Source organism: Ischnura elegans, chromosome X (assembly GCF_921293095.1).
Source record: "Ischnura elegans chromosome X, ioIscEleg1.1, whole genome shotgun sequence".
Lineage (NCBI taxonomy): Eukaryota > Metazoa > Arthropoda > Insecta > Odonata > Coenagrionidae > Ischnura > Ischnura elegans.
The window spans coordinates 71,715,168-71,731,473 of record NC_060259.1 but is presented as its reverse complement, the minus strand read 5'-3'; the positions used below and the strand labels follow the sequence as shown (position 1 = coordinate 71,731,473).

At 37.1% G+C, this 16,306-nt stretch overlaps 1 protein-coding gene across 2 annotated transcripts; it reads right to left on the bottom strand.

The window, feature by feature from the left end:
- Positions 1 to 2,195: 2,195 nt before the first annotated feature.
- Positions 2,196 to 15,607, bottom strand: LOC124171462. 2 transcript variants are annotated; one of them, XM_046550634.1, is made up of 7 exons: positions 15,354 to 15,607; positions 11,379 to 11,423; positions 11,166 to 11,306; positions 10,469 to 10,685; positions 8,906 to 9,206; positions 3,474 to 3,763; positions 2,196 to 2,932 (listed from the first exon to the last, which is right to left on the bottom strand). In XM_046550634.1, exons 1-7 carry the CDS (start codon positions 15,464 to 15,466, stop codon positions 2,846 to 2,848), a joined length of 1,194 nt encoding a protein of 397 aa, XP_046406590.1. In that variant the 5' UTR covers positions 15,467 to 15,607; the 3' UTR covers positions 2,196 to 2,845. The 2 variants fall into 2 exon arrangements, with proteins under 2 accessions (XP_046406590.1, XP_046406591.1); XM_046550635.1 differs by having other exon boundaries at positions 3,486 to 3,763.
- Between the last annotated feature and the right edge of the window lie 699 nt (positions 15,608 to 16,306).

The window sequence follows — 16,306 nt, the reverse complement described above, 5'->3', positions numbered from 1 at the left end:
GTCTTTCAGGTCATCCTTGTTTTCAGCTACTACTGCAACATCACCTGTAAAAGCATGCAGATTAATCTTTTCTGGAAGTTTCCTCCACCAGATCTACTCCAGGTTTTTTTAAGGCCTCCTCCAGTGCTACACTGAAGAGGAGTGGAAAAGGAGCATCTTCCTATCTCATACCAGGTTTAAAAGTTCTGGGGTGTTCTCTTTCCATCTTACAGTGTCTTCTCTTCCACCCCATATTTGCCTTTTAACAGAGGGCAGTTGTAAACCCGGAAAAAGTGACAGTGGTTGGTTGTGACATTCAGAACATGATTGGTCAGAACACTTTTATGGTCAATGTAAAGGTGAAAATGCAATTTAGGTAACAAATAAATTAAGTGTCCACAGGATGCACTAGGGTCTACTCTAAGTAGAAACATTGAGCATCAATTTTACTAGAGGCCAAAGAATACCCTCTGAAATAAGTTTCCTTCAATATGAAAAAAACTCTGCTGAAGAAAACCCAAAATACTTAACTATCACTAAGTTTTAGTAACTTCCCTTGTTACCAGTGGCCTCCATTTCCATTTCATTTGCTCTTTTTACTAGACTATAGAAGGATAGATAAGTATAATGTAATGTAAAAATAAATATTTCGGCTACAAATCATAATGGGGTGCTCTCATAGAATTAAAAAGGTAACTTTTTACATATCTAGATAAGTAAGATATTCACGTAAGCAAAATATGACTACACAATTCTAAATATTCTTGTTGCTACGCAACTTCAAAGTAACGTAACGACGATAACAAACATCTATGACGATACTGATTCATAACTTAAGGGGGTGTCAAAAACGGTTGTGAATAGTTTAAAAGGTTTTTACGGTGTGCTTGTTGTGCAATGGCTGACTCCGACTTCGTAAAGATGCATTCTAGGAACATTCTGAAGGTAGATTACTTCACGGTGCATATTTTATAGTTCATATGCAAAAATGCCAGCGGAAGGAAACCTTTTGGGGAGGGAATTTACCTTCGATTAAATTTTATTTATGCCCATTTACCTAGCTTGTTATTGTGTATGTACTTGATAAAGCCTGAGTCACACTATAATTTTTTCCGTCACTCTTGGATGCTATCTCCACTGATCATTCCAATGATGGCCATAGAAAAATGAACATTTCATGCGATCATTTTCTGCAATGCCTCGAGGGATGGAAATAACATCCTTTTCTTACCACTCAGCACCTCCCTTATTCCATCCTTGACGGCAACTTTCAGACAAAAGAATCACACAGCCACTAAAAATGACTGCAAAGCCACATTTTTATTTTAATGGGATGGCAGTCATAAATATGGAAAGCGACAGAAAAAGTGTTTGAAAAGAGTACAGCGGAATGGCTGTCAGATTCAGAATATGATGGGTTGAGTGACCATTATGTTGGTCCCTGTAAACCTATCGCTGGAGCTATCAGTCTAAGGGGCAGTAAAATTATCATGTAAATCAAGCTTAATACTTGTAAATAAAATTTTAACGTTTAAATGCATGTCGCCCATGCAGAAACTGTTGTTCCCATTTAAAGTAAAGCAAAGACAGGAATTTCACTGCATGCACTAATACTAGCAATTACTCAAGAAGATTCACACATTTCAAGGTGCTCCCATTAAATTTTCTCTTGGACCATCTACTTCCCAAATCTGAGATAATAGTTATTTATACTTTTATTTCTGCTAGGAAGTGCATTAACTGGGGACCATGTCTCAGATAGTCCCGAGTTGGAGATAGTATGTACCCTCAGAAGGTTCACTATTCTGCAACCCTTTCCTTTAGTCACTCACCCTTGCTGGCCCCCAGCCATGTCTCAGGAAGTCTCGAGTTGGACAAGGTACACCCTCAGAAGGTTCCCTATTCTGCAACCCTTGCCTCGAGTAATTCACCCTCACTGCCACCTCTCCGCAACCCTCCAAGCAGGGGTCTCCCTACCGAAAACTGACCACTCTGACTGCAATTTTCACTTTTAGGTCTAAAAAGTCTAATTTAATGCGATGGGTACCTTATGCTTTTCAATTAATGAGGATATTTTCTGGTAAGTGATTAAATCTAAATATAGGACAGAGAATGTATCATGTCCTGGTTACTACAAATGATGGAGTAAGTTCTTATTACCCAGAGGATTAGAGGATGATTCGACTTGAAACTGCCCATTTGAATAATTGAAACTCTTTTTTTCATGGTTAGAACATTTTTTTTATTTTTTAAAATAAGAATTAAGTACAGCTTTAAAAAAGCCTCTACACTCTCTTTGAATAAATATTTTTTTAATAATACAAATAATTTCAAAAGATCACAGATGCAGCTAACTCACTCAGATGCTTCACAACTCTGCCCTATAAATAAGGTGTATGTAGTTTGTTTTGTACTGTTGCAGTAATGACATGTGGAATTAAAATTTCAATAAATTTTTCCCCCTAAAACAATACAGGACCTGGATTGTTTTAGGTAAATCAAGTTACTCATAGAGGCCTGCAGATGTGTACCTAACTGCAGCTCACCAATGAGATAAAGCATGATAAAGTAAATGGAGGAGTAAATAGATGGATAGAACTTAATAGGTCTCCCCTGCCAGATGAAATTATTAAGACTGCATTTCACACAGGAATTTTTTTCCAAGAATTTCTTTGATTGTATTCAATTGTAAACAATCCACTGGTTTTCTAGTCAAATCACAGTGGAAAACTAATGAGGATCCAATCCCGACAACTGTTCCATAGTTTTCTCCAATATACTCAATAAGCTTGGACTTGAAGACATTTAACAAGTGCATATGTTCAAATATTCTTTCAAGACATTAAAATTGTAAACTTTCACTATTTTAATCATCAGTTAGCCTAAGAGGCTTGAAGTGATCAACCTTCTTATGCTTTTTGTCCATAGGATTCCGCAAAACATATTTGAAACCCTGGAAAAAAAGATAAGAACATGTAGAAATAAAACACTTTAGGACTAAAATCTGGAGAAGTGGGAAAAATTCTGCAAAAGGTTTTTTAATCAAGTCATAAAAGTCAACCATCATATTAATTTTAAATTTCTATACTCCTTGGCCACTCTCCTCTACATTTCCTACAATATTAAAAGCAATACAGAATAACAGATTCATGGGATTGAAGCTGAGATGAATCAAATATATAATGAAACCTTGCAACCAATGATACTGATACCAATGTAACTGATAGAGAATGTGCAGTTTTCATAGTAATATTCCAAACCACTCAAGGTAAAGAGTAAAAATATGCCTGAGTATGCATCCATACATAAGAAAAAAATGCACAAACAACCACAGTCATTTGAAAATAAAAAGCTTGTATAACTTTTAATACAATATTCACTTGTGTAGGATTTACCATGTGAGGCCACTTTTAAAGTAACAAGGCTACCACATGCAACACTAAGCTAACTCAGATTTCTTAGGAGGAGAACTTCATATGTACTACAGTACTCACAGCTTCCTTTACCTCTCCATCGCCATCAGTGTCACTCTTCTGCTTCTTCTTGGAATGTTCTCCACTTGTACTTGCAATCGCACTTCCAGGAGGATCATGCAAACTTTTCCACTTCTTCAATCCAGTTAATGAAAATGTCCTTAAGTAAGGATGACTAGCACGCCTTTTCCTATTGATGGTTACAGCTGAACTCTTCCTTTTGCATGCTTTCACTAGCAAAGTCTTACTGCTCTCCTTGCTTTCACCGAATTCCATTGTTTCATCACTAGAAGCAGATGAGGTGTCCATCCCTTTTGAAAGATAAAATATATGCTTATTTCTTCCTTCAGGTTAGACATATTTGCTTTAACAATCACCTTGTATAACTCTATCCCATACTCAAATTATAAAAGCATACGCCCTAATGCTTCACACTCTGCTCAAGGGCCTAGCCTCATAAACACATGGGGTTCCATAACATCATCAATGTAAAGCAATGTGGGTCGCAGTCAAAAGGCCCCTGAGGACCGCTCCTAAAATCCCCAGCAACAAAATGACCGAGATAAAATCTCTGCGGCGACAAAACGCCTGAGACAAAATCCCTGCCGCGACAAAAAGCCTGAGACTAAATCCCTGCGGCGACAAAATGCCATCAATGGCACCTTATGTCCCCAGGGGGTTTTGTTGCCAGGCCTTATGTTGGTAACCCAAGCAATGTTGGGCCTGGACTAGTTAGATGGAAGACAATTCATATCTTAACTCTTGTCCACAGTCTGCAAGTGGCAGACAAGGTAACCATGGAGTTGGCACAATGGACCAAGACAGGTCTAAGTGCCTAACGCCATGGAATATACATATCCTATGGCCTTCAGGCAGCAGTGTAGTTTGAAACAAGAGATGCAAGGGATGCTCGAATAATGTGTGAGCTGTCTCAGGAAAGAAATTAGTACATAGTTGGTTAACCCTCTTAGTGCTATCCTTCCTCCTGAGGTACTGGTGAGAAATGCAGAGGGTATTTTCATAAAATGTAGAAACTAGGAAAAAAATACAAAGCTATTTTATTACATATACATACGTGGTTTTCTTAAATTTATGAGGTTAAAATGGTTAATATTGACAAAATATTTTTACGTTAACTGAAGTTATAGAAAATGAAATAATGGACTACGTAAGAGCCGATATATCAGCCCGCTGCACTTTTTGCCTGATATATCTGCAAAATCTGATATTTCTGGCAAAAACTGATATATCACCTCGCCGCACTAAAAGGGTTAAGTCATTAGATATCATTCAGGACATTTAATTTATAAGATGGATTTACCAAACAAGGCATTTTTAGCACCTCCAAAATATATTAATTTATTCTAAAACAGCTGACAGATATGTGATGCATGAGCTGAAACATAAAACGAAACAATATTTCAACTTAAGTATTTTACAAAATTAGCATAGGCATTAACATGATTGCCAATGCATTACATAATGAATGATATTAACCCTTTCCTCGCTGTTCAATCTCCGAAAACTTTCTCCTCACATGCGGCGAAAAGGTTAAAATGCATTTCGTGGGCCCATGGAGCAGGTACTTCAATAATGAGCGTGGTACACCCTCCAAAGGGTCGCTAATCCGGGACCCTATCCTGGTCACCCACTCAGGACTGTCTCATCGACCCTACCAGCATGGGGCCTCCCTCCCGGAAAGTGACCGCTCTGACTGCAATTTGGAAATCAACCAATCAATCCGATCATCAAAAAATGATTGTTTGCATCGCTCTCCTGCCAATCAAGCAATCAAGTACATCTTAGAACTGTGCTTCTGCGATGAAAAATAACGATTTTGTTAACTTTTCTAAAAACGTGGCTGCGGACCACCAGAAAATGGCCATTATATCAAAGTTAACAAAATCATTATTTTTCATCGCAGAAACACGGTTCAAAGACGTACTTGTTTGCTTGATTGGCAGGAGTGCGATGAAAACAATCATATTTTGATGATCGGATTGATTGGTTGATTTTCAAATTGCAGTCAGAGCGGCCACTTTCCGGGAGGGAGGTCCCCCTCGGGAGGCTGATAGGGTCCATGGATGGGGACCAGCATCCCTCGGGGGAGGGAGGTTGGTAGGGTCGATGAGACGGACCTGCGTGGGTGAGCTTGTCATGGAAAGGGTCCTGGATTAAGGACCCTTCAAAGTGCTTTTGCGAAAGTGCATGGCAGGGAGGAAGGAAAAGTACGTTCACAGCATTCTGCCGTGCGAACGTACTAGGTACGCTCACAGCAGTGAAAGGGTTAAATCCTGTAAGGGACAGAGTGGTTTAATTCACTCACTATATAGGGCATCACCCTTGAGAATGAACTATATTTACCTAGTCACATGTCATTCCATAATTTTTGCAGGAGTAGGATAAAATAATGCCATGTCAATACATCCTATATGTAAGTAAATTAACATGTATTCCTGATCAGTTCTAATGAATATTCTTCTAAGGACCATGCACGTGGCCACAGGGGGGCTTCAGTCCCCTCCCCATATTTTTATCCCTTAGCAACTGACTGCCATGCATTCCCTAAGGCCCTTATTAGACGAGGTAGCCAGGCGACGTCGCCAGCGACGGTAGCTGGCGACGCACTGGCTACCGAACCTAGTAGCCAGTTGTGTAGCCAATTCAGTAGCCAGAATTTTTCAGAAACAGCTACAACACCAACAAAAACATCTACACAGCTCAGGGACAAGTTCTGCGATTACTTCGTCAGTGAAGCAGGAGCTGTATCATGGCAAATGGGGAATATTTAAACAAAGGCACTAGTGTGTAACAGTTGGTAAATAGTAACAGTACGTGAATGTTGAGAAATGGTTTGAATTTCTAGATTTTGTATTTTTTCATTTGAATATACGTGTACTTCTAAAAATTTCAATGATATTTTGTCAACTTAACATTTGGGGAAATTTTTAAAGTTGTCATGATTACTATCACCGGAGAAATATTTAGCTTAGTGCGATATAAAACATAAAGAAATAAAATTAAATCATTTCAAGATTGTAAATTTATAACTAAATTATTTAGGCAATAACCAAACCTATTTTATCCTTACTTTTCAATTGTTGTTTTGCAAAATAAGTTTATTACCCAGAAAATAATACTTTTAAAAATATTTATCCACATTTTCAGCTGTTGTACAATTTTTAATGTGTGCCCTGAAATATATTTTTTCCGTCAACATACTATGGTGCTCCTTATTTATTCTGTTTAATAACTCTGTTTTAAATTTACCATACTTGAAACTGAGCAATTTAATATTACCTAAAGTGCCATATTTTCATTTAAAATTAAATTGCTTTCAGTGGACATATACAATGATCAGCTATTTTTATAAGTTAGGCCTACAAGTTGTAACCTCACAATACCTACTGAGGGTGATTTTTTCAGCTCCCGTTCTCAAAATCATGTACGAAGGTGCATAAAATTTCATTCCACACACACAATTTAACGTGTTTGTTACTGTACTCCTCTACACCACAGTTCCAAATACAAGGGTGTTTTTCGATTTCAATAATCAATTCTTCAGTGTTTAATTTTGTGTCGGCCTGCTTCTGGCACTTTTTCATGAGCTCTTCATGCTTTTTCTTTTGATCGTATTTCTGCGGCTCTTCTTTTTTCTTCTTCACTCCACGTATCCCTTCGATTGAATCAGAAGATGTAGACATTTTCTCAACTGGCGTGGACAAACTGAACAACTCACCCACTCACAACAGAACACAACACAACCTTGAGCAGTACCTACCAAACGAGGTGTACTGACCGAGTGGCCTGGCGACCTCGTGTAATAAGCTCCGTATGCTACAACGCAGCGTCGCCAGTACGGGTAGCCAGTGGCGACCGGAGTGGCGACGGGGCTCGGTAGCCAGTCAGTCGCCAAAGTGTGGCTACGTCGCTGGCTACCCTCGTGTAATAAGGCCCATAAGAATCAATGACCCGTGACAAGCTGAGTAGCCAGTTTTGTCGCTGGCGACGTCGCCTGGCTACCTCGTCTAATAAGGTCCTAAGAGACAACTATTCCAGGGGCACTTATCGAATTGTCTTTCTCTGACCTACAGAAAGTTGTTGCCTGATATCAGGGTCTTAGATATGAAGGCTGCTTAAAATGATATAACATGAACTATTGCTGCCAGAGCACAAGTACAATTTTTTTTTTTTAAATTAGGTTCACTTCGGAAATAGCTACGGCCACCAACTATAATAACTACACCACACTGGTAAAATTCATACAGTAAGTACAAATTTCAGCACTATTCAAAAGAAATTAGGGGCTGATGTAATTAAATTTATGGATTTCTGATATCATGGGGATAAAAAATTATATGATGGTTGTTAAAAAAAACACCAGTATAGGCCGCCCACAACCCACACACAAATACCCTCGAAGCTAATATCCAGCTGCATGCCTGCCAAGGACAAAGAGACAACATGTCTTTCCAAGCTTCTAAGCTGTTATTTTACTAACCCATCAGGCAGAGAAGGGACTGAACAATGTACAACAAAGGCTGTCTGTCTGAACACTTACCCCCTTCACCCACCACTTAACACACTCAATGCTGAGAAAATTTATCATAACACACCGACACGCGGAAAAAATATTTTGCAATAATATCAGATATTATGTCTTCCTTAATCGTATACAATCATACATAGTTCAAAATTATTAAAATTTGCACTATTAATAAAGAAAATATTAAATATTATAATAAAATTATAATAAATATATTATAATAAAAAGAGGGCAAAAAATCTGCTGCAAGCAAATGACTTGTATCCAGTAACAGGAGAAGACACACTGAGATGCTGGGCACAATTGCAGGGTCTAGTAGAAGACGCGGAGGCAGATGGCGGGCCGAGAAACCTAACGGGGCCATGCCTTGAATTCAAGGCATCCGCATTGAGTGTGTTAATGTGTACATGGTATTCATTATTTACTTTCCACTAGTCTCCGATTTCCCAAATTTTTATGAAGTATAAAAGCTAAGAATAGGTCGCTTCAAATTTTTTTGGCTATTTGGGTTCCATTCTTGCCATACGTTCTTAGCCCCAGTTCTTCATAGTGTCAACCAAGTGTTTAACTTCCAAAGCTCGATTTTCAAATGCTAATACATATTGATTTTTGCAAGGGTATTAATAAAACTGCAAATAAAATCCATCGAGATATTCCAGAAAGTGCTGGATCCATAGCACCACACTAACGTACCTATTTCCAGTGTGCGATGGAAATCATACCAAAAAGTTTTAAATAACATCAAGAGCAAAGTACATTGTGATGATTCTTTACAGCTTCGTAAATAAGTAACATGATAGTAATTTAATCCAGTAAATATTATAATTATGATTCACTAGGCAGAAGTAAAATTGAAGTGACATGAGAAATATGCAAGTCAGTTGCATAGGGCAGAAACAATTCTCACCTGATTCTTTTCCAGCTTGATTCTCTCCCTTCTTCACCCTTTTTCCCTTGGCCATCTTCTCTTTCTTAAGTTTCCAATATGATTTTCCCTTTAGTTCCATGCAAGGCCAACCTGATTTTGCCTTTGAAGCACTATCAGAATCCTTCTCTTCTGAAATTAGAGGCTGTTGGTCATCAGACTCCACCGACTCCATTGGACATTGGCACAAAATTTTGTGCTCTGGAACTTCAAATTCTTTTGCTTTCTCCACAATTTTTTGGTGTAAGGGATAGAAGAAGGAGTCAGCATTTGCACCATCATGCTGCAGAATTAAGGAAATATTTTTATGAATTCTTCTCCAGCAGGCAATGAAATACATGATGAATCTCTTTCCTAATTACATTATACATTAAGAAGGAGTTATCTTATTTTTCTATTTGAATTAATAATTGAAATATCAAAATATACCTTTTAATCTTGATCTTAGATTCCTTGATAACGGAGAAATAGAGTTCTGAAACATTGGCCCACAATTTATTTAAATGAGAATAAAAAAGGATCCCTAAACTCCATGAAATAGCCTTGAAAAATACATACATAATCCAATTAAAATACCAGTTCAATACCTTCATTACAAAATAACAATAGAAAGATTTCGTGCTTTCCCGGCGAATGGACTTGGTAAAGAGTTCTCGGGATCGCCACCAGGTCAGGAACTCCATATCTGCCAACGTTTCGATGTCCGACTCGGTCATTGTCCTCAGGGCTGTGAATCACCTGCCCTGCCCTGACAGCCCTGAGGACGATGACCGAGTCGGACATCGAAACGTTGGCAGATATGGAGTTCCTGACCCGGTGGCGATCCCGAGAACTCTTTACCAAAATAACAATAGTTAGGGCTTTTAAAAGTGGATTTTGATTAAACTCATTCCAGGGTTTGCTGACCAAAAACGGAATTCATGTTCTTCACAGGGCATCATAAATCTAAATGATACATAGCAGAGAGAAAGAACAAAATTAAAATTTGATGCATAGATTAAGTCCACATTCAAGAAGAAAGGCATTGACCAGTGCCTCCTATGATGCCACCGGAATTACAAAGCAGACATTCAACATCGAATAATGTTTCCTCAAGGTTTTTAAAGAGATGAGTGGAGAGAGACTAATTACATGAGAAGCAGTGGAGAATAAAATAAGAGAAAAGCTGACAAATTAATTGAGCATACCACGAGGCATGGTCGCTGGCTGGATTAAGACAATCATCGAAGAAAAGAGGGATGGGAAGATATGCAAAGACTGGCCCTGAATAAGTTATTAAGAATGAAAAAAGAGGAGAAACACAGGAATATGAATCGGCTAGCTGAGAGGAGTGGAGAGCTCCATCAAAGCTACTTTTGCATTGTTGACAAATGATGATGATGGTGATACATGGAAATGATGATTGAAACTGGTACATATATTGTCCATGTGGATAACAATTAAACAAAGTAAGTTAATCACGATGAAACTGTCTGAAGTATTACAAACAGATAATTTTTACAGAGCATTTTTATGAACACATATACATATGTGACCAAAACTCACCTTAATCCCAAAACAGGAACTTGGAAACCCCATTATTTCCTTGGTTAATTTTCTCAGCTCAGGTAAAATTAAAATTGGAACATGATGAATAGTAGCAAGATCTAAAACGAAGTTCATCAGAAATGACGGAACAAAATCTTCGCTGATAACGGCAGATGACAGACTGTGTTTTTCTATTGAAGACATAACTCCGTTCATACCGAATACTAACTGCTTTCTAAAATAAATAAAACCAGAGAACATGTGAATTAAGAAAATATGCTATACCCCAATAAAATTTAACAAAGAAATATCCAAACAGAAGGCAAATGATAGAATTTATAAATCATTAAAGATCTTGATTTATGGACAAATGCTGAATAAGAGTGGAAAGTCCTTCAGTTAATTCTTACACCATTAATTAAAACTTTGAAATCAGCTTTAAGTGGGTGAAAAAGGGATATAAACTATTTTCACAATGATTGGTTTGTTTATCATATCATATACTCTTCAAAAATACAGTAACAGTAACTAGTACAACTAGTAACCTACTTCTATGCATCAATTGAAGTAAACTTAACTTCCCAAGCCCAACATTGCCAATAAAAGTTTCAATACTTTTGAGGAGCTCCATCATATCACCACAGTCAATAATTTAATGTGATTAAAAATCTACCAGCTGCATATTTCTGCTTAATTCTCAACATTAATGAATTACCTCAGACTCTTTTCAGCATCTCCAATTTCAGCATGTTTCATCTTCTTCTCTTCTTTTAATTTCTTTCTCTCTTCTTTAGATAATAGCTTCAATTCTGCCCATGGAATACTAACCCTCTCCCGTTTGAAATGAACTAGATGCCTGATAAAAATTCATTATGTTAATACATGATTTAGTGGCATCCAAATAAAAAAATGAATAAAACATAAAAACCTTTGCATTATTTCTTCAATTTCTGTGGTATCGGAGCAAATTGGCCTGCAAAAAAAAAAAAATTTTTAAATATGACAAAGAAAAAATTAAGCAAGCACAAATATACAACCATGGAGAAACTTAAGACAGCAATATAATCCTAATGGAATCCTTATTATTATATCTAAAAATTTGGTGTCATGACCCTATTCCACTTCTTTTCCCATAATATGTAACCTCACGGATATAACTGGGACCTATAAAATGTTAAATTTATTCCAAAATTAGCAAAAAATTCCATCAAATACTTTTAATGTCTCCTTCTGAACCAAGGATCGTAAACATCAATTAGGGTGGCAATTGATACACAACAGCAAATTTTCTTACTTCTTATCACTGAATTAACATTTCCCTTTAAACAACAGTTTGCTTAAAATGTCACCCATTAGTATAAAATTTTATTTCAGCCAAATCGTTTTCCCTCAAAGGATGCAAACATTTTTAACAACATAAATAAATTTATGTGCATAGGTACATACATGATAACTGAAATAAGTATAAAAACACCTTAAAATGCCATAGTTTAGCCCTATCCTTGATGATTTCAAGTGATACTCAACACAACGTGGCTCACCTACAACTTGCAGGTCGAAAGTCACTGAACACACTACATTTAAATCCAGTTACATTCAAAATTCAAATTCCAAGTGGCACACTAGTATACATGGTGAAAAAATCCGAGTACAAAGGGCTAAGTTTTCATTCAAGCACATCTCCTAAATCAATGCTTCAGAAGCTGAAAGGATAGAGAAAATTTTCCATTCCCCTTGAGATTCACTGGGATAAGCATTGGGTTCGAGACAGTTAGTAATGAGGAAGTCCTATGAAGAATAGGAGAGAAAAGAAGCCTCATGAAAACCTTGATAAGAAAATGGAACAACCTTATAGGCCATATTTTGAGACATGATGGCCTGATAAAGACGTTTGTCGAGGGACAAGTAGATGGCAAGAACAAAAAAGGAAGACCTCAAATGAAATATATGGGACAGGTAAAAAAGATGTCAAAGAGAAGAAATATGTAGAAGTAAAAAGATAAGCTGATAGGAGAATTGAGTGGAGAGCTGCATCAAACCTATCATACGATTGTTGACCAGTGATGTTGATGATGAAGATGAAGCATTGCGGTGATGGATTTAAACACCAGCTTCAACGCAAATATTTCAAGAAAATCTTTACAAAATGAACGATTGTATATTTAAAAACAGCATTCACAACAATAATGCTCCATGAATTTATGACACATATTCCTTGTTCATGAAAAACAAATCAATTTCAGTTTTTATTTCAAGCTGAGGATCTTGACGTTGTCAACAACACCACATATACTTTCTTTACATGGATGGCACCACAAAAAGTTACTTATGAATGAACTAATAGGTTATTACATAGTGAGCAGTCTGCTAGTGCTCAGTTTTGGTCGAAAGAGAAACAAAAAACTACCGGGCCCTGAACTCATTGGATTAATACATCTTGGGACAACAATGTTTTAAAAGACCCCCGAATTCTTCGGACAATCAAAAACTTCTGAAAATTCAGATTTTCCCTTATCATAGCCATCATCAACACGTGAATGAATAAAAAAATTTATCACTAGTGAAATTCCAATTTTAACCCATTCAATTTGATGGGGGACAACTTCATTCGGCACTAGCTTTGAGCGGGTTTCTCATCTGAGCCTTGTCCTCATGAACTTGATATTCCTTACATTCATGCATGGCATTTAATCTTGTCATCATCAGCCAGCTCTGGAATTTGACACTCATTAATTTTGAACAACAATTTCCACATGGAGATCTCATGGGCAAAGAAAACATTCAAATTCCAGTATGAGACATAATTCATGACCACAATGCCACTGCATAGTAGTATCATCTGATGACGGACATAATTACATCTCAGCACAAGAATTATTCACTACAATCCATGTAGTGGGGAAGGCAGAAAAGAGGTGTTGGCCGAGAGAGGAAACATTGGCATTGGAACAGAAAGGTATTTTAGACTATTCTGGTAACTCAAAATCTTATGTTCTACATCTCTCTTCTCAATATCCTGTTCAATTCACACTCCTTAATAGCAGTATATTTGGGTTGTTCTGGTGAGTTGACAAATGAGACCATCAAGGTATCCATTGTAGGGAAGAGTCCATTAATCACGTTAAGTATGTTGGTGATTTTTGGTACCCCACTCCCTCGTTGGTGAGATTTGGCTTAACCCCCAGCCCCCTATCTCAAGTGATATTGTTCAAAATTCACATTTCATTGTAAATACGTTTATTTATGCTTTATGGTGTTGGATTTGTAACACAAAAAAAATTTGTTTAATTATTTCTATAAGATCACAATTTCACACTCTTTCTTGCAGAAAAAAATTATTGATACTTGCTAGGACTTAGCTAGATACTCGATAGGATAGCTTAGATACTTGCTAGGCTATGTTCCCCATGTGAGATAAGGTGAGAATCAGCTTGACCCCTCCCCCCTAAACGCCTTACGTAATTAATGGATACCTCCCAAGTTTCTAAGAGTTTTGATGGTTGACATTCATTCTGTTTTCTGAAATGACAAATAGAAGATTACAGATCTGAATTTTCAAAATAAGGAAGAGGAGAGAGGAGGCATACCCGCAACCCATCCTCCTTTACAGACAATTCTTGTCAAGTACAGACCTATCAACCCATATAAAAAGCATTTGTGGCATCAGCTGTCTTTTTTACCCTTATAGGCAATAGCCATAGGAACTTGAGAAGCATTGTATGCATCAAAATCACTGTTTGGAAATCAGGCACCCCCAATTTTGCATATACATATTTTATATGCCTGCTTAAACTGATATCAGAAAAACAAAAATATGTAGCAGATGAGCTAGGCTATTTGGATTCATAATGCATATCTAGCTCATTAAGGGGGACAATAACTCATGTCTTCAGGAAAACACCACCATTATGAAAAATTACATGACCAATTGAAATAAACAATGAGAATATTTCGATTTTGTGATACGACAATAGGTATTAGAAAACCACTTTAAGAAGGGAATAATATACCCAAAACAGGTTTTTGGTTGGCTTGTGCAGTTATCAATTGGACTCAATGGGTTCCCTTCATAATGACCAAGCTATGAAGTCAGATTAACTCCATATTCACCTCACAAATGATGTTTCCCTTTATTTATCATCAATTATCAGGCCATATATCTTCTAAAATATGGACATTAAATAACAAGGAGAGACTACAAACTCGTATTTCCATTTCTATGAAATCTGAAACAACCCATGAAATATCCTGGAGAAGAAATCCAATGACAAATGGCGTGAGGCATTCACTAAACATTGAGACAGGGCCGATGCAGAAAAGGACAGGAAACCATGCTAATATATAACCATAATTCTACGAAAACTTTCTACAGAAAATGCAAGGATTTCTACCATACCAGTGAGCTCTGAGTAAATTAGAATTACTTAGAAGACCTTTTAGTCTGTCACACAATAAGGCGATGTGCTGCACACAATGACAGCCAGATTCTAAACTATTATCACACACTTTACTACAACAGCACATATGCACGAATAACCAAAAGATGAATCTATCATCGATACACTAATCATAAAATATGAGAAGTGATTGGGTACATACTGTCATATACGTAAAAAAAATTTAGACCATTATTGGATTCTCATTAAATAATTCGTAAGTAAATTTCTCACTGAAATTGAGTTTTAAGTTGATTCATGTTAAAATTCACTCATTATTGCAAAAAAATGGAGGGAATGGCTTTAGGAAACATGTTAAATGAACATTTAACATCTTAGAAAAACACCAGCAAATTAACATCGAGGGAGCATGCTTTACCCTTCTCAGTGTTCGGATTACCGCAAATGGCCAAAATGTAATGCTAGTTCTAAAAGAAATACCACCATGGCGATACCAATGCTATTACCTTATCGTTTCATAGGGTGACAGCAAAGATTTCCTTAAACTCTTCTTCGGCATGGGACTCTTTTTAGACAAAGATGATCTGACATCCTTAGCCGAGACTGTCGGCACTTCCATTTTCGGCACTAAACACTTTGAGCAACGTAAAAATGACTCAATGTTTCACCGATGTACGCAAGAACCAACACACACTCATTACATTAATAAAACTGGGGACGTGCAAATTCAAATCTGGTGACCGCATGTGTGACAGAAGGCGCTAGAGCTCTTTCATTTGTTTATTTGTAGTTTCAACTGTTCCCACAGGGAAAATATGGCGCTGACATCGGTCAGATGGCGGCATTTTAAATAGGCGTTCAAGGGCAAACACATACTCGCACTTTCAGTAATGACGCGATATCTCACCTTACGCAAAATAATTTAGAGTAGGAGGATCACTGAGACTGAGAAAAATGAAGAGGGTGGAAAGGAGAGTTAGAATGGAGACCCATGGTGGCAACAATTTTATTACAAAAACTTGATCCTTGTCAAGTGATCCTTTATGTTATCAAGTGATGATTTTGTTATCAAGCGATCCTTGATGGCAAAAATGAGTGGTCACCAAAGAAATAATGAAGTGCAGAGGTGAATGAAGGTAATTGTTAAGGGGTGAGATAAAAGACGGTTAAAGGAAAGTCACATGACAGAATGAAATATTTGGAAATGCATTCTGCCATTAAGGAGACAAGGTCTTCTTCACCTTAAAATGATTTCAGGGTAATTGTACCAGATTATCACCAAAAATTATAAAAGGCTTTTTAATATTTTGTTGCTATCAAACACAATGCATAATATGAAACATGGAGGTAGCCTTGCTAAAATCAAGTTATAATCAGGGATGGCAATCGAGCGAAACGAAAGTCAGCCAGTAAAATTTCAATGGTTTTGTTCCCGGCAATGGAATGGAGTGGAAACAAA